The sequence below is a fragment of the Scyliorhinus torazame genome, chromosome 16, assembly GCF_047496885.1.
Source record: "Scyliorhinus torazame isolate Kashiwa2021f chromosome 16, sScyTor2.1, whole genome shotgun sequence".
Classification (NCBI taxonomy): Eukaryota; Metazoa; Chordata; class Chondrichthyes; order Carcharhiniformes; family Scyliorhinidae; genus Scyliorhinus; species Scyliorhinus torazame.
The window spans coordinates 78,378,227-78,398,298 of NC_092722.1; the positions used below are offsets into that span (position 1 = coordinate 78,378,227).

At 52.8% G+C, this 20,072-nt stretch overlaps 1 protein-coding gene across 1 annotated transcript in view; it reads right to left on the reverse strand.

The window, feature by feature from the left end:
• Positions 1 to 20,072, reverse strand: part of LOC140392893 (tumor necrosis factor receptor superfamily member 3-like) — a 178,093-nt gene that overhangs the window by 16,498 nt on the left and 141,523 nt on the right. Inside the window, exons 5-7 of the mRNA XM_072478656.1 lie at positions 16,822 to 16,915; positions 10,151 to 10,260; positions 5,527 to 5,652 (exon numbers count right to left, since the gene is read on the reverse strand). Of these exons, the coding sequence (XP_072334757.1) occupies positions 5,527 to 5,652; positions 10,151 to 10,260; positions 16,822 to 16,915 (330 nt within the window). The remainder of the gene's footprint in view (positions 1 to 5,526; positions 5,653 to 10,150; positions 10,261 to 16,821; positions 16,916 to 20,072) is intronic.

Consider the following 20,072-nt stretch of genomic DNA (forward strand, 5'->3'; position numbering starts at 1 on the left):
CAATGCCTTTCATCATCTGCTCCATGATGCGATGGAATATCTCCGATGCCGAGATGATGCCAAATGGCATGCGATTATAGCAGTATCTGCCAAACGGTGTGTTGAAGGTGCAGAGCCTTCTGCTGGACTCTTCCAGCTGGATTTGCCAAAATCCCTGTGATGCATCCAATTTGGTGAAGAAGCGCGCGTGTGCCATCTCACTCATAAGTTCCTCCCGCTTCGGGATGGGGTAGTGTTCCCGCATGATATTCTTATTGAGATCCTTGGGATCAATGCAGATGCGCAGGTTCCCCGAAGGCTTCTTCACGCTCACCATCGAGCTGACCCAGTCAGTCGGTCCGGTGACCTTTTTGCTGAAGATCCTTGAGCTGTGCCTTCAGGCGCTCTCTCAGCGGAGCAGGGACTCGCCGTGGTGCGTGGACCACTGGCTTGGCATCAGGTCGTAGCAGAATCCTGTATCGATATGGCAGCGTGCCCATCCCGTCGAACACATCTGGATACTGGGCGAGGATGTCGGCGATGCCGGCCTGAAGATCCACATGGGAGGATGTCGTGGTGTAAACCCTTTGAATAAGGTTCAGCTGCTTGCAGGCGTGTGCACCTAGTAGGGATGCCCTGTCCGGCTTAACAATTTCAAAGCGTAACCGTGCTTGTGTGTGTCGGTTGGATATGTGCAGGTGGCAGGATCCCAGTGCCGTGATGGCATTCCCGTTGTAATCCAGGAGCTCGCAGGCAGCTGGAAGGACCGTGGGGGGGCTTCTTAATGCGTCTGAAGTCTGCCTGTGAGGGGAGGTTGGCAGCGGCACCTGTGTCCAGCTTGAACTGGATGGGGCAGTGGTTGACCTTCATCACTGCTCACTATTCGTCCTCGGAATCCACAGCTAGGATTGACTGGACTTGCGATGTGTCTGATGTGGCGTATTCACACGTTATAATAATGCCCACACGGTAGGCGTTGTCCAGGCATTCATCACCTGGATCCGTTGCACTGCCGGGATCAGAATCCTGTAGGCGTTGTTGCACATTCCGGATGTGCCGTCGTCGGAATTGGGAGCGCTGTCTCCTGACTGGGGGTGCAGATCTTCGCAGGGCTGCATAGTGGCCTGGCTTCCCACAGTTTAAACAGCGTCTGCCTCTTGCAGGGCAATGTTTCTTTAAATGGGCGGTGCCACAGTTCGAACACGTCATGACATCGGCGTCCTGACGCTCCGTGCGTCATTGCACATGCGCTGTGCAGTTCTCAGACGTCTGCACCTGCGCAGTGCGGTTCTCAGACGTCTGCACCCGCGCAGTGCGGGTTTCGGCCGCTTCGTTATCCCGTTCGCATCGCGCATGCATCGGGCCCCGGGAAGAGCGCGCAAAATGGCCGCTTTATCAATGTTGAGGCGCTGCATCCGGGAGATGACCTGCACATTCTCCGCCTCGTGGAAGGCTAGTTTATCATGTTCTGCCGTTTCGCACTGGGAATAGCGATTTTCAGCGTGCTCATGCACTGTGCATGTTTCAATCGCGACAGGCAGGGTCATATGCTTGATCTTCAGTAACTGCTCTCTCAGAGGATCAGAGTGAACTCCAAAAACGATTTGGTCTCTGATCATGGAGTCAGTGATATCACCGAAGTTGCAGGATTGCGCTAGCAGTCTAAGGTTAGTTAAATATGAGGTGAAGGATTCGTCTTTACCTTGCAATCGCTGCTTGAATATGTAGCGCTCGAAGATTTTGTTGGTGTCCACCTCACAGTGGCTGTCAAACTTGTCCAGGATGGTCGGAAACTTTGCCTTGTCCTGGTCTTCGGCGAAGTGAAAGGAGTTGAATATTTCCAAGGCGTGATCACCCGCTGTGGTGGGGAAAAGAACTATCTTCCGTGCATCAGACGCACCATTGAGGTCTGATGCTTCGACGTAAAGCTGAAATTTCTGCTTGAATGTCCGCCAGTTGGCACTGAGATTGCCGGAGGTCCTGAGCTGGTGAGGAGCCGGGATCTTTTCCATTGTGCCGGGATACATTCGCTGGTCGTCACGGATCTTGCTGAGTTGAACTAACTAGATTGAACAGACTCCTGGTATCATGTTGTGTTATGTAATTTGGAATAACACAAGCTGCCACTTGATGCAGTTTTGAGTAAACGATGCTCCAGACTTTGAAGTGAGTTCATTGTGTTTTATTGAACTATTAGCACAGTTCTCAATGAGTTCGACTCTCTGCTAATCTAAATGTAGTAACTCAGTCTAACTGAAGCAGCCTTGCTCTAAGCCACGTGCTGGGGTGTGATGATACACCCTGTCTCACTCTGTAGATGTTGGTCTGTGTAAAGAGGTGGTGTGAGTGCCTCATCCCTTTTATAGTGAGATACCACCCCTGAGTGTCCTGACTGATCATTGGTCGTGTCCTATTCTATGTGGTCATTATCTGCATGTTTACATATCATGACAGACCTCTGTCTGTCTCTATCTCTCCCTCTGTCTGTCTCTATCGCTCTCTCTGTCTGTCTCTCTCTCTCCGTCTGTCTTTCTATCTTTTTTAAAATCTTTATTAGTGTCACAAGTAGGCTTACATTAACACTGCAATGAAGTTACTGTGAAAATCACCTAGTCGCCACATTCCGGCTCCTGTTCAGGTACACTGCTGGAGAATTCAGAATGTCTAATTCACCTAACAAGCACGTCTTTCGGGATTTGTCGGAAGAAACCAGAGCACCCGGAGGAAACCCACGCAGATACGGGGAGAATGTGCAGACTCCGCTCAGACAGTGACCCAAGCAGGAATCGAACCTGGGACCCTGGCGTTGTCTTTCTCTTTGTCTCTCTGTCTATTTGTCTCTGTCTCCGTCTCTCTATCTTTCTATCTCTGTCTCTCCGCCTCTCACTCTGTCTCTGCATCTCTCTCTTTGTGTGTGTGTGTCTCTCTGTGTCTTTCCCTCTCTGTATCTCCCGCCCTCTCTCTCTGTCTCCCTCTCCCTTTCTCTATGTCCCTCCGCCTCTGTCTCTGTCTCTCTCTCTCTCTCTGAGTCTCTGTGAGTCTCTCTCTGTCTCTCCCTCTGACTCTCCCTCATTCTCTCTGTCTCTTTGTCTCTCGCTGTCTCTCGATCTGTCTCTGTCTCTCTCTCTGTCTCTCTCTCTCTGTCTCCTCTCTCTGTCTGTCTCTCTCTGTATGTCTCTCTCTGTATGTCTCTCTCTGTATGTCTCTCTCTCTCTATATATTAGACCTGTAAGCCTGACATCGGTAGTGGGGAAAATACTTGAAACCATTATCAAGGGACGGAATTCTCTGATAATGGGGCTATGTTCCCCACGCGAGAAAACGGGCATGAATCACTCTGGACTTTTGACTAGAAAGTGCGGAGTGATTCTCCGATTTGAAGGGGGCTGGAAGGTCCCGGAGTAGTCCTCGCAGCTCCGGCTGCTGAGACGGGGCCCTGCACCTCTGGCCTTGGTTCTGAGCAACATGGCGGACCGGCCCACACAATATGTGCCCCCCCCCAGATCGCGCGCGCCGATCGGTGGCCCCCGATCGCGAGCTGGCCGTCCTGAAGGCCTCCCCCCCCCCCCCCCCCCCGTGACGGATCCCCCCCCCGCCCCCCACCACGTGGACTGTTTTCACAGCCACCACTCCGAGCTCCCGCTGGGTGGAACCATGGGTGAACCACGCCGGCGGGAACTCGGCCAGTTGTCGGCGGAGAATCACCGAGGGGGCCTCTTTCAATGGCCCCTGACTGGTGCCGTGGCAATTCTCCGGTCTCCGGAGAATCGCAGGAAGCGACCCGATCACGGGTGTGACAACCCATTCTCCGCTCCCGCGTCAAGCGCGATTGCAACGCGGAGACTCGGGGAATCCCGGCCAAGGACTTTATAGCGGATCATTTGGAAAGCAGAAGCAGGATCAGTCAGAGTCAGCATGGATTTATGAAGGGAAAATCATGCTTGACAAATCTGTTGGAATTCTTTGAAGATGTAACCAGTACAGTCGACAAGGGGGAGCCAGTCGATGTGGTATAATTGGACTTTCAGGAGGCATTTGACAAAGTCCCGCATAAGAGATAATTGTGCACAATTAAAGCGCATGGGATTGGGGGAAATGTATTGAGGTGGATAGAAAACTCGTTGGCAGAGAGGAAACAAAGAGTGGGGATTAATGGGTCCTTTTCAAATTGGCAGGCAGTAACTAGTGGGGTACCACAGGGATCGGTGCTGGGACCCCAGCTATTCACAATATATATTAATGATTTGGATGAAGGTACAAAATGTAACATCTCAAAGTTTGCAATGATATCAAGTTAGGTGGGAGGGTGAATTGTGACGAGGATGCAGGGATCCTACAGCATGATCTGGACAGGTTGGGCGAGTGGGCAAGTGGGCAAATCAATGGCAGATGCAGTATAATTTGGATAAGTGAAATGAAATTAAATGAAAATCGCTTATTGTCACAAGTCGGCTTCAATGAAGTTACTGTGAAAAGCCCCTAGTCGCCACATTCTGGCGCCTGTTCGGGGAGGCTGGTACGGGAATTGAACCGTGCTGCTGGCCTGCCTTGGTCTGCTTTCAAAGCCAGCGATTAATGAGGTTATTCACTTTGGAAGCAAAAACAGGAAGGCAGATTACTACCTGAATGGTTGTAAATTGGGAGAGGGGAGTGTGCAGCGGGACCTGGGTGTCCTTGTGCACCAGTCGCTGAAGGTAAGCAAGCAGGTGCAGCAGGCGGTAAAGAAGGCTAATGGTATGTTGGCCTTCATTGCGAGAGGTTTCGAGTACAGAAGCAGGGATGTGTTGCTGCAATTGTACAGGGCCTAGGTGAGGCCACACCTGGAGTATTGTGTGCAGTTTTGGTCTCCTTCTCTGAGGAAGGAAGTTCTTGCTATGGAGGGAGTGCAGCGAAGGTTTACCAGACTGATTCCAGGGATGGCGGGATTGTCATATGAGGAGAGATTGACGAGGTTGGGATTGTTCTCGCTGGGAGTTCAGAAGAATGAGGGGGGGATCTCATAGAGACTTATAAAATTTTAACGGGACTAGACAGGGAAGGCGTTTGACAAAGGCGTTACAAATGATGGGTGTGTCCAGAATCAGGGGTCACAGTCTGAGGATTCAGGGTGAACCATTTTGGACAGATCTAAGGAGACATTTCTTCACACAGAGTGGTGAGCCTGTGGAATTCATTACCACAGGAAGTAGTTGATGCTAAAACTTTGAATATGTTCAAGAGGCAGCTGGATATAGCACTTGGGGAGAATGGGATCAAAGGTTATGGGGAGAAAGTAGGATTAGGCTATTGAGTTGGATGACCAGCTATGATCGTGATGAATGGCGGAGCAGGCTCGAAGGGTCAAAAGGCCTCTTCCTGCTCCTATTTTCTATGTAGCTATGTGTCTGTAATGCCTGGCTGGGCAGTCTCGAGGAGCTTAACGGCCATCTCTTCTTACCTTCCTCCTTCCTGGATACTTCTTCCCACCCTCCCTCCCTGCTCACCCTTCCTCCCTGCTCACCCTTCCTGCACAAAGCCTGAGGCCTAGTTGAGATCCTATCATCTCACCCTTTTTGAAACAGGCCAGTTGGAGAGGCCGTTGCTTGCGAAGTCCCTGCAGAAGACAAAAGCCCGTGGTCACCACGATGATGAACAAGATGGCAGAGAGCACAGCCAGAGAGACCGAGGTGGAGTCTGTAAAAAAGATGGAGAGGTTAGTGCCTGCATGCTTCGGTTGCATACAGAATGGCCACCACTTGAAATGGTTGCTCAGCAGCCAAAACTGATATCTCAACCAAATTAATCCCACTGTCCCACACTCTCCGCATGGTCTTGTATCAATCCTCAATCTAATTGTGGTGAACCACTGTAATAGGAGATGTAAGGTAGGACCTGCACTACAGGTTCGCCGGTAGCTCCTGCCGGCTGGCTCCGCCCACGGAGAACTGTATAAATATGCATGACCTCCTGTGCCCTGCCATTTCGCCAGCTGCAGCAGGAGGCCTCGCATCTGACTGTAAAAAAGCCACAGTTGTACCCAACTTTAGTCTTTATGCAATTGATCGTGCATCAATTTATTAGTCAGATTTTCCACAGAATGGATATCAGAATTAAGCCCGATCGCCTGCAGCTGGATCCGCACTCGTCCAATGCTAGAAAAGACTTTACTCACTGGCTAGCATGTTTTGAGGCCTACATCAAGGCTGCGGACCCCGAGCCAATGGAGGCTCAGAAGATAAACGTCCTGTATTCCAGACTGAGCTCCAGCATGTTAGAACATAGAACATAGAACGATACAGCGCAGTACAGGCCCTTCGGCCCACGATGTTGCACCGAAACAAAAGCCATCTAACCTACACTATGCCATTATCATCCATATGTTTATCCAATAAACTTTTAAATGCCCTCAATATTGGTGAGTTCACTACTGTTGCAGGTAGGGCATTCCACGGCCTCACTACTCTTTGCGTAAAGAACCTACCTCTGACCTCTGTCCTATATCTATTACCCCTCAGTTTAAAGCTATGTCCCCTCGTGCCAGCCATATCCATCCGCGGGAGAAGGCTCTCACTGTCCACCCTATCTAACCCTCTGATCATTTTGTATGCCTCTATTAAGTCTCCTCTTAACCTTCTTCTCTCCAACGAAAACAACCTCAAGTCCATCAGCCTTTCCTCATAAGATTTTCCCTCCATACCAGGCAACATCCTGGTAAATCTCCTCTGCACCCGCTCCAAAGCCTCCACGTCCTTCCTATAATGCGGTGACCAGAACTGTACGCAATACTCCAAATGCGGCCGAACCAGAGTTTTGTACAGCTGCAACATGACCTCCTGACTCCGGAACTCAATCCCTCTACCAATAAAGGCCAACACTCCATAGTCCTTCTTCACAACCCTATCAACCTGGGTGGCAACTTTCAGGGATCTATGTACATGGACACCTAGATCCCTCTGTTCATCCACACTTCCAAGAACTTTACCATTAGCCAAATATTCCGCATTCCTGTTATTCCTTCCAAAGTGAATCACCTCACACTTCTCTACATTAAACTCCATTTGCCACCTCTCAGCCCAGCTCTGCAGCTTATCTATATCCCTCTGTAACCTGCTACATCCTTCCACACTGTCGACAACACCACCGACTTTAGTATCGTCTGCAAATTTACTCACCCACCCTTCTGCGCCCTCCTCTAGGTCATTGATAAAAATGACAAACAGCAACGGCCCCAGAACAGATCCTTGTGGTACGCCACTTGTAACTGAACTCCATTCTGAACATTTCCCATCAACCACCACCCTCTGTCTCCTTTCAGCTAGCCAATTTCTGATCCACATCTCTAAATCTCCCTCAATCCCCAGCCTCCGTATTTTCTGCAATAGCCTACCGTGGGGAACCTTATCAAACGCTTTACTGAAATCCACATACACCACATCAACTGCTCTACCCTCGTCTACCTGTTCAGTCACCTTCTCAAAGAATGTTCCGTTGTTCCAAGGTGCCACGAATTACACAAAAGCAATGGAACTCCTTAAGGAACAGTACACACAGAAGGCGAACATGCTCTTCGCCAGGCATGTACTCGCCACCCGCTCGCAACTACCTGGTGAGTCCATCGAAGACTTCTGGTGGTCCCTAATTCCACTCGTCCGGGACTGTGACTGTGCCAGGCCGCTACGGCCGCCGAACACGCGAATCTCCTCATGCGCGATGCCTTCGTGACGGGGATTGCGTCGGACCACATCCGAGAACGATTACTGGAAGGGGCCACGCTTGAACTGGCGGAGACGAAAACCTTGGCGCTCTCCATGACGGTCGCATCCCCGTTACATGGTACAATCGTAACTCTCCCTCCGCGCTGCCCACCCTTCTACTCCTTCCTACACCTCCTGGACCCCATCAACGAGCTCCTCAGCCGGGGCCCTGCCTTCCCAATACGCCTGCGCCGCACGCTGATCCGCGCTCCCCGGGGGTCCCCGCTGCAACTTCTGCGGACAGCAGAAGCACCCCCGCCAACACTGCCCGGCCCGCACTGCAGTTTGTAAAGCCTGCAGTAAAAAGGGCCACTTCGCGGCGGTGTGCCAGGCTCGCGCAGTCGCTGCGATCACGCCCGCTATCGCCCCCTCCCCCACGCCAGACGCACAATGGGAGCCGCCATCTTCTCCTCCCGGGTCCATGTGCGACCAATGGGCGCCGCCATCTTGTCCCAACCCCGCAATGTGCGCACCATGGGCGCCGCCATCTTGTCCCGACCCCGCAATGTGCGCACCATGGTGCCGCCATCTTGTCCCGACCCCGCAATGTGCGCACCATGGTGCCGCCATCTTGTCCCCCACAGGGTCTCCGGATGTCCCAACAGTACGGACCTTCTAATAAATGCAGCGCTCCCTCAGTACTGATCCTCTGACAGTGTGTCACTTCCTCAGTACTGACCCTCTGACAGTGCAGCACTCCCTCAGTACTGACCCTCTCACAGTGGGGCACTCCCTCAGTACTGACCCTCTGACAATGCAGCACTCCCTCAGTACTGACCCTCTGACAGTGAGGTGCTCCCTCAGTACTGACCCTCTGACAATGCAGCACTCCCTCAGCACTGACCCTCTGACAGTGCAGCGCTCCCTCAGTACTGACCCTCTGACAGTGCGTCACTTCCTCAGTACTGACCCTCTGACAGTGCAGCACTCCCTCAGTACTGACCCTCTGACAGTGGGGCTCTCCCTCAGTACTGACCCTCTGACAATGCAGTGCTCCCTCAGTACTGACCCTCTGACAGTGCGTCACTTCCTCAGTACTGACCCTCTGACAGTGTGTCACTTCCTCAGTACTGACCCTCTGACAATGCAGTGCTCCCTCAGTACTGACCCTCTGACAGTGCGGCGCTCCCTCAGTACTGACCCTCTGACAGTGCAGCGCTCCCTCAGTACTGACCCTCTGACAGTGCGTCACTTCCTCAGTACTGACCCTCTGACAGTGGGGCACTCCCTCAGTACTGACCCTCTGACAATGCAGTGCTCCCTCAGTACTGACCCTCTGACAGTGGGGCACTCCCTCAGTACTGACCCTCTGACAATGCAGCGATCCCTCAGTACTGACTCTCTGACAGAACGGTGCTCCCTCAGTACTGACCCTCTGACAGTGTGTCACTTCCTCAGTACTGACCCTCTGACAGTGTGTCACTTCCTCAGTACTGACCCTCTGACAGTGCAGCACTCCCTCAGTACTGACCCTCTGACAGTGGGGCACTCCCTCAGTACTGACCCTCTGACAGTGCAGCACTCCCTCAGTACTGACCCTCTGACAGTGGGGCACTCCCTCAGTACTGACCCTCTGACAGTGGGGCACTCCCTCAGTACTGACCCTCTGACAGTGGGGCACTCCCTCAGTACTGACCCTCTGACAATGCAGTGCTCCCTCAGTACTGAACCTCTGACAGTGGGGCACTCCCTCAGTACTGACCCTCTGACAATGCAGCGATCCCTCAGTACTGACTCTCTGACAGAACGGTGCTCCCTCAGTACTGACCCTCTGACAGTGTGTCACTTCCTCAGTACTGACCCTCTGACAGTGTGTCACTTCCTCAGTACTGACCCTCTGACAGTGCAGCACTCCCTCAGTACTGACCCTCTGACAGTGGGGCACTCCCTCAGTACTGACCCTCTGACAATGCAGTGCTCCCTCAGTACTGACCCTCTGACAGTGGGGCACTCCCTCAGTACTGACCCTCTGACAGTGCGGCACTCCCTCAGTACTGACCCTCTGACAGTGCAGCACGCCCTCAGTACTGACCCTCTGACAGTGTGTCACTTCCTCAGTACTGACCCTCTGACAGTGTGTCACTTCCTCAGTACTGACCCTCTGACAGTGCAGCACTCCCTCAGTACTGACCCTCTGACAGTGGGGCACTCCCTCAGTACTGACCCTCTGACAGTGCAGCACTCCCTCAGTACTGACCCTCTGACAGTGGGGCACTCCCTCAGTACTGACCCTCTGACAGTGGGGCACTCCCTCAGTACTGACCCTCTGACAATGCAGTGCTCCCTCAGTACTGACCCTCTGACAGTGGGGCACTCCCTCAGTACTGACCCTCTGACAGTGCGGCACTCCCTCAGTACTGACCCTCTGACAGTGTGGCGCTCCCTCCGTACGCAACATTGTGTCAACCGGTTCGGTGCGGTGCGAGTCCGGATCTTACCGCCGTGCTTGTCCCCAGATCGTCCCAGGATTCCGGCAGTTGTAGCCAAACACTCGGCATCCGCAGAGGCGTTCCCTGGTCTGGCTGTGAGCTTCCTGAGTGCCAAGCAGCTAGTGGGGAGAACAGGAACAAATTCAGACTTTGATGGAGCAATTGGTGTGGGAGGACACTCGTGAGCGGAGTGGGAGGGTGTGGGTGGGGGGCGTGAGGGAATGATCTAGGAACAGGATGTGGGGGACCCTCCCAACAAGCCTCACTGAATTGTCGGACATTTCGATGAGAATTCTCAATCTTGTCCTGCCAATCTCTGTCAGCCCCTGCCCCATTGAGTAGGACACCTTTGTGTAACCTCCTCCACCCCGAACCGTGACTCCTGCCGCCACAGGAATCAGTCTCCAGAACCTTAATCACTCTCGGCACTCTCACTCAAAGGCGAGTGCGTCTCAGGTTGGAGCGAGAAGATGTACACGGTGTTCCAGCTCTCACCAACTGTGCTGGGCAATTGAGGAAAGACCTGAATCATCCAAATCCTGCTCCCTTTCCCAAAATTCCAACGGAATATTTTCTCATCATCTTCCTTGTCCTATCCCTTTGTGGCATCTCTTGTCTCTCCCATTTTCATGACACTTCCAAATGTTCCCTATCTGTGTAACCTCCTCAAAGAACAAAGAACAAAGAGCAAAGTACAGCACAGGAACAGGCCCTTCGGCCCTCCAAGCCCGTGCCGACCATACTGCCCGACTAAACTACAATCTTCTACACTTCCGGGGTCCGTATCCCTCTATTCCCATCCTATTCATGTATTTGTCAAGATGCCCCTTAAATGTCAGTATCGTCCCTGCTTCCACCACCTCCTCCGGTAGCGAGTTCCAGGTACCCACTACCCTCTGCGTAAAAAACTTGCCTCGTACATCTACTCTAAACCTTGCCCCTCGCACCTTAAACCTATGCCCCCTAGTAATTGACCCCTCTACCCTGGGGAAAAGCCTCTGACTATCCACTCTGTCTATGCCCCTCATAATTTTGTAGACCTCTATCAGGTCGCCCCTCAACCTCCGTTGTTCCAGTGAGAACAAACGGAGTTTATTCAATCGCTCCTCATAGCTTATGCCCTCCATACCAGGCAACATTCTGGTAAATCTCTTTTGCACCCTCTCTAAAGCCTCCACATCCTTCTGGTAGTGTGGCGACCAGAATTGAACACTATACTCCAAGTGTGGCCGAACTAAGATTCTATACAGCTGCAACATGACTTGCCAATTCCTATACTCAATGCCCCGGCCAATGAAGGCAAGCATTCCGTATGCCTTCTTGACTACCTTCTCTACCCTTAGAACTCTATCTGTGTAACCTCCTCCAGCCCCTAGAACCCTATCTGTGTAACCTCCTCCAGCCTCTAGAACCCTATCTGTGTAACCTCCTCCTGCACCTAGAACCCTATCTGTGTAACCTCCTCCAGCCCCCTAGAACCCTATCTGTGTAACCTCCTCCAGTCCCCTAGAACCCTATCTGTGCAACCTCCTCCAGTCCCCTAGAACCCTATCTGTGTAACCTCCTCCAGCCCCTAGAACCCTCTCTGTGTAACCTCCTCCAGCCTCTAGAACCCTATCTGTGTAACCTCCTCCAGCACCTAGAACCCTATCTGTGTAACCTCCTCCAGCCCCCGAGAACCCTATCTGTGTAACCTCCTCCAGTCCCCTAGAACCCTATCTGTGTAACCTCCTCCAGCCCCCTAGAACCCTATCTGTGTAACCTCCTCCAGTCCCCTAGAACCCTATCTGTGTCACCTCCTCCAGCCCCGAGAACCCTATCTGTGTAGCCTCCTCCAGCCCACTAGAACCCTATCTGTGTAACCTCCTCCTGTCCCCTAGACCCCTATCTGTGTAGCCACCTCCAGCCCATAGAACCCTATCTCTGTAACCTCCTCCAGCCTCTAGAACCCTATCTGTGTAACCTCCTCCAGCCACTTAGAACCCTATCTGTGTAACCTCCTCCAGTCCCCTAGAACTCTATCTGTGTAACCTCCTCCAGTCCCCTAGAACCCTACCTGTGTCACCTCCTCCAGCCCCGAGAACCCTATCTGTGTAGCCTCCTCCAGCCCACTAGAACCCTATCTGTGTAACCTCCTCCAGCCCCCTAGACCCCTATCTGTGTAACCACCTCCAGCCCATAGAGCCCTATCTCTGTAACCTCCTCCAGCCTCTAGAACCCTATCTGTGTAACCTCCTCCAGCCACTTAGAACCCTATCTGTGTAACCTCCTCCAGTCCCCTAGACCCCTATCTGTGTAACCTCCTCCAGCCCCCTAGACCCCTATCTGTGTAACCACCTCCAGCCCATAGAGCCCTATCTCTGTAACCTCCTCCAGTCCTCTAGAACCCTATCTGTGTAACCTCCTCCAGCCACTTAGAACCCTATCTGTGTAACCTCCTCCAGTCCCCTAGAACTCTATCTGTGTAACCTCCTCCAGCCCCTAGAACCCTATCTGTGTAGCCTCCTCCAGCCCCTAGAACTCTATCTGTGTAACCTCCTCCATCCCCTTAGAACCCTATCTGTGTAGCCTCCTCCAGCCCCCTAGAACCCTATCTGTGTAACCTCCTCCAGCCCCTAGAACCCTATCTGTGTCACCTCCTCCAGCCCCTAGAACCCTATCTGTGTAACCTCCTCCAGCCCCTTGAACCCTATCTGTGTAACCTCCTCCAGTCCCCTAGAACCCTATCTGTGTAACCTCCTCCAGCCCCTAGAACCCTATCTGTGTAACCTCCTCCAGTCCCCTAGAACCCTATCTGTGTAACCTCCTCCAACCCCCTAGAACCCTATCTGTGTAACCTCCTCCAGCCTCTAGAACCCTATCTGTGTAACCTCCTCCAGCCACTTAGAACACTATCTGTGTAACCTCCTCCAGTCCCCTGACCCCTATCTGTGTAACATCCTCCAGCCCCTTAGAACCCTATCTGTGTAACCTCCTCCAACCCCCTAGAACCCTATCTGTGTAACCTCCTCCAGCCTCTAGAACCCTATCTGTGTAACCTCCTCCAGCCACTTAGAACACTATCTGTGTAACCTCCTCCAGTCCCCTGACCCCTATCTGTGTAACATCCTCCAGCCCCTTAGAACCCTATCTGTGTAACCTCCTCCAGTCCCCTAGAACCCTATCTGTGTACCTCCTCCAGTCCCCTAGAACCCTATCTGTGTAACCTCCTCCAGCCCCCTAGAACCCTATCTGTGTAACCTCCTCCAGCCCCTAGAACCCTATCTGTGTAAACTCCTCCAGCCCCTAGAACCCTATCTGTGTCACTTCCTCCAGCCCCTAGAACCCTATCTGTGTAACCTCCTCCAGCCTCTAGAACCCTATCTGTGTAACCTCCTCCAGCCCCTAGAACCCTATCTGTGTAACCCCCTCCAGCCCCTAGAACCCTATCTGTGTAACCTCTTCCAGCTCCTTGAACCCTATCTGTGTAACCTCCTCCAGTCCCCCAGAACCCTATCTGTGTAACCTCCTCCAGCCCCCTAGAACTCTATATGTGTAACCTCCTCCAGCCCCCTAGACCCCTATCTGTGTAACCCCCTCCAGTCCCGAGAACCCTATCTGTGTAACCTCCTCCAGCCCCCGAGACCCCTATCTGTGTAACCACCTCCAGCCTCTAGAACCCAATCTGTGTAACCTCCTCCAGCCCCTAGAACCCTATCTGTGTAACCTCCTCCAGTCCCCCAGAACACTATCTGTGTCACCTCCTCCAGCTCCTAGAACCCTATCAGTGTAACTTCCTCCAGCCCCTTAGAACCCTAACTGTATAACCTCCTCCAGCCTCTTAGAACCCTAACTGTATAAACTCCTCCAGTCACATAGAACCCTATCTGTGTAACCTCCTCCAACCCCCAAGTACCCTATCTGTTTAACCTCCTCCAGTCCCTTTACCCCTATCTGTGTCACCTCCTCCAATCCTCTTGAACCCTAACTGTGTAACCACCTCCAGCCCCATAGAACCCTATCTGTGTGACCTCCTCCAGTCCCCTAGAACCCTATCTGTGTAACCACCTCCAGTCCCCTGACCCCTATCTGTGCCACCTCCACCAGTCCCCTTGAATCCTATCTGTGTATATCCTCCAGTCCCCTAGAACCCTATCTGTGTAACCTCCTCCAGTTCCCTAGAACCCTATCTGTGTGACCTCCTCCAGTCCCCTAGAATCCTATCTGTGTAACCACCTCCAGTCCCCCAGGACCCTATCTGTGTAACCTCCCCTCCTCCAGTCCCCTAGAATCCTATCTGTGTAACCACCTCCAGTCCCCCAGGACCCTATCTGTGTGACCTCCTCCAGTCCCCTAGAATCCTATCTGTGCAACCACCTCCAGCCCCCTAGAACCCTATCTGTGTAACCTCCTCCAGTTCCCTAGAACCCTATCTGTGTGACCTCCTCCAGTCCCCTAGAACCCTATCTGTGTCACCTCCTCCAGCCCCTAGAACCCTATCTGTGTAACCTCCTCCAGTCCCCTAGAACACTATCTGTGTAACCTCCTCCAGCCCCCTAGAACCCTATCTGTGTAACCACCTCCAGTCCCCCAGGACCCTATCTGTGTAACCTCCTCCAGTCTCTAGAACCCTATCTGTGTAATCTCCTCCAGTTCCCCAGGACCCTATCTGTGTAACCTCCTCCAGCCCCGAGAACCCTATCTACGTGACCTCCTCCAGCCCCTAGAACACTATCTGTGTAACCTCCTCCAGCCCCCTAGAACCCTATCTGTGTAACCACCTCCAGTCCCCCAGGACCCTATCTGTGTAACCTCCTCCAGTCTCTAGAACCCTATCTGTGTAATCTCCTCCAGTTCCCCAGGACCCTATCTGTGTAACCTCCTCCAGCCCCGAGAACCCTATCTACGTGACCTCCTCCAGCCCCTAGAACACTATCTGTGTAACCTCCTCCAGTCCCCCAGAACCCTATCTACGTGACCTCCTCCTAGAACCTCGGTCGCCGGTGCCACAATTGCATTTGGCGATCGGCCGGAGAATCCCCGTTTGCGCCAAAATCGTGGGCTCCGCGCTGTCGAAAACGGTGTTCTCGAAGGATGTCACCTGAGGCCCTCCCCCGATGCTCCACCTCCCTTGTGACGCATTCCCAGCGGTGTGGGATACTTGTCCTTTTTTTTCCGTGAACCAGGCGTGGCATTTGCAGACTGAGTCCAGTGCCGCCACAGTCGGTGCGGTGGGGGGGTGGGGGGCTGTTCCACGTTCAGGGGGCCTTCATCGGGGGCTGAGGGACAGGTGGGGGGTGGTCCGAGGGTGGGGAGGCAGATTACAGGTGGCAGTATTTTGGCAGGCGTGCTGCAGGCGCCGTGTTGCACAGTGCAGCATGCCTCCGCCATGCGCTTATGCCGCTACGGACCCGGCAATTCTCTGGCCGTATCCGCAGGCCACATCCGTGCTGGCTAGCCCCCCCACCAGATGGAGGATCGGTGCAGCTTTTGCGCTGTTTTTTCGGGCGTAAGACGCCACTGTTCCCACGCCAGTGTTAGCACTTCGGGTTCAGATCGGAGAATCCAGCCCCCAGCTCTGTAACCTCCTCCAGGCGTGGCAATCCTCCCTATCTCTGTAACCTCCTCCAGGCGTGGCAATCCTCCCTATCTCTGTAACCTCCTCCAGGCGTGGCAATCCTCCCTATCTCTGTAACCTCCTCCAGGTGTGGCAATCCTCCCTATCTCTGTAACCTCCTCCAGGTGTGGCAATCCTCCCTATCTCTGGAATCTCCTCCAGGTGTGGCAATCCTCCCTATCTCTGCAACCTCCTCCAGGTGTGGCAATCCTCCCTATCTCTGTAACCTCCTCCAGGTGTGGCAATCCTCCCTATCTCTGCAACCTCCTCCAGGTGTGGCAATCCTCCCTATCTCTGTAACCTCCTCCAGGGTGGCAATCCTCCCTATCTCTGTAACCTCCTCCAGGTGTGGCAATCCTCCCTATCTCTGTAACCTCCTCCAGGTGTGGCAATCCTCCCTATCTCTGCAACCTCCTCCAGGTGTGGCAATCCTCCCAATCTCTGTAACCTCCTCCAGGTGTGGCAATCCTCCCTATCTCTGGAACCTCCTCCAGGTGTGGCAATCCTCCCTATCTCTGGAACCTCCTCCAGGTGTGGCAATCCTCCCTATCTCTGTAACCTCCTCCAGGTGTGGCAATCCTCCCTATCTCTGCAACCTCCTCCAGGTGTGGCAATCCTCCCTATCTCTGTAACCTCCTCCAGCCCTGGCAATCCTCCCTATCTCTGCAACCTCCTCCAGGTGTGGCAATCCTCCCTATCTCTGCAACCTCCTCCAGGTGTGGCAATCCTCCCTATCTCTGTAACCTCCTCCAGCCCCGGCAATCCTCCCTATCTCTGCAACCTCCTCCAGGTGTGGCAATCCTCCCTATCTCTGGAACCTCCTCCAGGTGTGGCAATCCTCCCTATCTCTGTAACCTCCTCCAGGTGTGGCAATCCTCCCTATCTCTGCAACCTCCTCCAGGTGTGGCAATCCTCCCTATCTCTGGAACCTCCTCCAGGTGTGGCAATCCTCCCTATCTCTGGAACCTCCAGGTGTGGCAATCCTCCCTATCTCTGGAACCTCCTCCAGCCCCGGCAACCCTCCCTATCGCTTTAACTTCACCTCTCTCAAGCCCAGAGACTGTATGTCCTCTGTTGTACTCACTCTGTGTGCGTTTGACACCTCTGGGTTGCTGATGAAACATTGGAGAATGCTCCCGCTGGACAGGTTGTGCAGACAGTGTTAGCGTTGTAGTTACCTGCACGTGGGAAGCAGAGAGGGAGGGAGCTGCATTTGTATAGCTCACAGATATGGCAAGGGGATACATTTTTCAAAATGTTTTTATTAAGGCATTTATATATATATATATATACATCAAACACAACCCAAACCAAAAAGAGAACAAGCAGGAAATCACACAAAAAAATAACCAAACTCCTGTGCCCCCCCCTCCTTGTCGTTCCCCTCCACACACTCTGTGTCCTTTTTTAACCTTAAAGCCCCGCCACCCCCCCCCCCCCCCCCCCCTTCCCCACCAGCTGGTGAAGGTGGAAGGCTGGGTTCAACCAGAAAAAGGCTGCCCTCTTCAAGAAGGGGGTGAAGATTGGGCTTCTGTACCCTGCCCGCTTGGTGGGTGACACACAAAAATCAGGAGTTGCTGGAGGAGGCGATGGTCTTTATGGGGGACCGCGGGCTGGGAGGAGTGTGAGGACACTGAACTTTGGAGAGGAGCTTTGTGTTCAGTGTGGGGCACATGGGGTGGGGAGTTGGGGGTGGGTTTCGACGGGGGAGCGGTGATGGTGCCTTTTGTTCCTCTTTGTTTGTTGGTAGTTGTGGATTGCGGGGGAGGGGTGGACTGGAGGGGTTAGGAAGCGGCGAAGGCATTTGATTGGATGGAGTGGATGTATTTGTTTGAGGCGCTGGGGCGGTTTGCATTCAGGGTTTGCGGACTGGGTCCGGCTGCTATACAAGGCACCAGTGGCGAGTGCGTGGACAAACCGAGTGTGTTCGGGGTACTTTGGGTTAGATCATGGGACACCAGGGGTGCCCGCTCTCCCCTTGCTTTTCACATTGGCATTGGAGCCATTGACAATGGTGCTTAGGGCATTGACGGACTGGGGGGGGGGGTGTGGAAGGGGCTGCCAGGCACAGGGTTTCGCTGTACGCAGATGATGTTATTATATATCTCAGACCCGTTGGGCTGGATTGGGGGGATTCTGGGCGATTTGGCCGGTTTATGGGATATAAATTGAACATGGGAAAGAGTGAGGTGTTCCCGGACAATGCTAGGGGGCAGGAAAGGAGGTTAGGGGAGCTGCCGTTTAGGGTGGTGGGGATGAGCTTTAGATACCTCGCTATCCAGGTGACGCAGAGCTGGGCCCAGCTACACAGATTGAAGTTGGCTCGCTTGGTGGAGGGGATGGAGATGGATTTTAGGAGCTGGGATGTGTTGCCTTTGTCGTTGGCAGAGCAGTAATTATAAAAATGATGGTGCTGCCTGTGCGCTGTACGTGTTTCAGAACCTCCCTATCTTTGTCCCTAAGTCAACATTCCCCCTGTGTCTACGTGGGTCTCACCCCCACAACCCAAAACGATGTGCTGGGTAGGTGGATTGGCCATGCTTAATTGCCCCTGAATTTTAAAAAAGATTGGGTACTCCAAATTTAATTTAAAAAAAATCTTTGTCCCTAAGTATTTTTTTAAGAAGCTCAATGGGCTGATCTTGGGGCTAGTGTGGGCAGGGAAGGCCCCGCAGGTGCGGTGTACCTTTCTGGAATGGGGGTGGGGGGGGGGGGGGGTGGGGAGGGGGGGCAGTGGCTGGCGTTACCGAATTTGATCAATTATTATTGAGCGGCAGATAATGCGATGGTGAGGAAATGGGGAGAGGCCGATCTGGGGCGGGTGGAGGGGGCGTCGTGTAGAGGGACGGGTTTGTGGGCTCTGCTGTTCGCAGCACTCCTGTTGTCGCCGGTCAGGTACTCTGTGAGTCCAGTGGTGGTGTCAGCGTTAAAGATGTGGGGTCAGTGTAGGCAGCATTTTGGGCTGGAGGATATGTCGCTGTGGGTGCCGGTTTGATACAACCATAGGTTTGTGCCGGAGGGGCTGGATGCGAGGTTCCAGGGGTGGTGGCAGGTGGGGATTGAGTTCCCCAGGGACTTGTTTATAGGGAACAAATTGAGTTGCCAAGAGGAATGGCTTTAGGATCCGCACCTGAGGGATTTCCGGGGCTACCACCTCCGGTGCTGCAGGATAAGCTGTTATATCGGAGGATGAAATAGGGGAGGGTGTTATATTACAGAATTGTAATATAAATATTACTCATTTATCTGGCCGAGTTGTATTGAACTTGGTGAGGCCAAATCACTGAGTGTCTTTAAGACAGAGATAGATAGGTTCTTGATTAATAAGGGAATCAGGGGTTATGGGGAGAAGGCAGGAGAATGGGGATGAGAAACATATCAGCCATGATTGAATGGCGGAGCAGACTCGACGGGCCGAGTGGCCGAATTCTGCTCCTATGTCTTATGGTCTCATGGTTTTATAAACAGTCAAAGTCTTCCAGTCGATGTCAAATTATTTATTGAGTAACAAAATAATATGCTTGTGAGTTCTTTCACTTTAATACTTTGACTAGCAAGATAATTAACTAAGATTAGATTAAACTAACAATTATGATAATACAGTACGCTCTGATCTGGTCACGTCTTTGCTCTAGCTGCAGTACACCCACACTAACGTACAGAAAGAGCGGGAAACTCCTTAGATAGCCCCTGTTAGTGTTGCCATCTAGTGATCATCTGTCTGTACTGACTTCACATTAACTAATCACGTTTTAACAGATACAGAGATCACTACAGAGAGGAAGGTGCGGATATTGCTGGAGAGGGAGAGCAATCCGGTGGAGGATATTAAACACAAGTGGGGGGGAGGAATTAGCCTTTGCCTCCCTGATAGCTCGGAGACGGATTTTGAATGACCTGGCGGAATTCCTGAGGTTGGAGAAGGTCAGGTTCACTCTGTGGGGATCGGTAGAAGCGTTCACTCAGGGGTGGAAACTGTCTATTGATTTCTTCAAGGAGGATTGAGGGGTCAGCAAAGGGGAAGGGGGGGGGTTGGGAGGATAAGGGGGTTAAAATGGGGAAGGCAGGACATGGCAGGGTGTTGGTGTCAGGGGGGGTTGAAGAGCTTTGGTTATTTTTTTTAAATTTAGAGTACCCAATTCATTTTTTTCCAATTAAGGGGCAATTTAGTGTGGCCAATCCACCTACCCTGCACATCTTTGGGTTGTGGGGGTGAGACCCAGGCAGACACGGGGAGAATGTGCAAACTCCACACGGACAGTGACCCAGGGCCGGGATCGAACCTGGGACCTTGGTGCCGTGAGGCATTGGTGCGGGGTTGTGGTTGTTTATTGG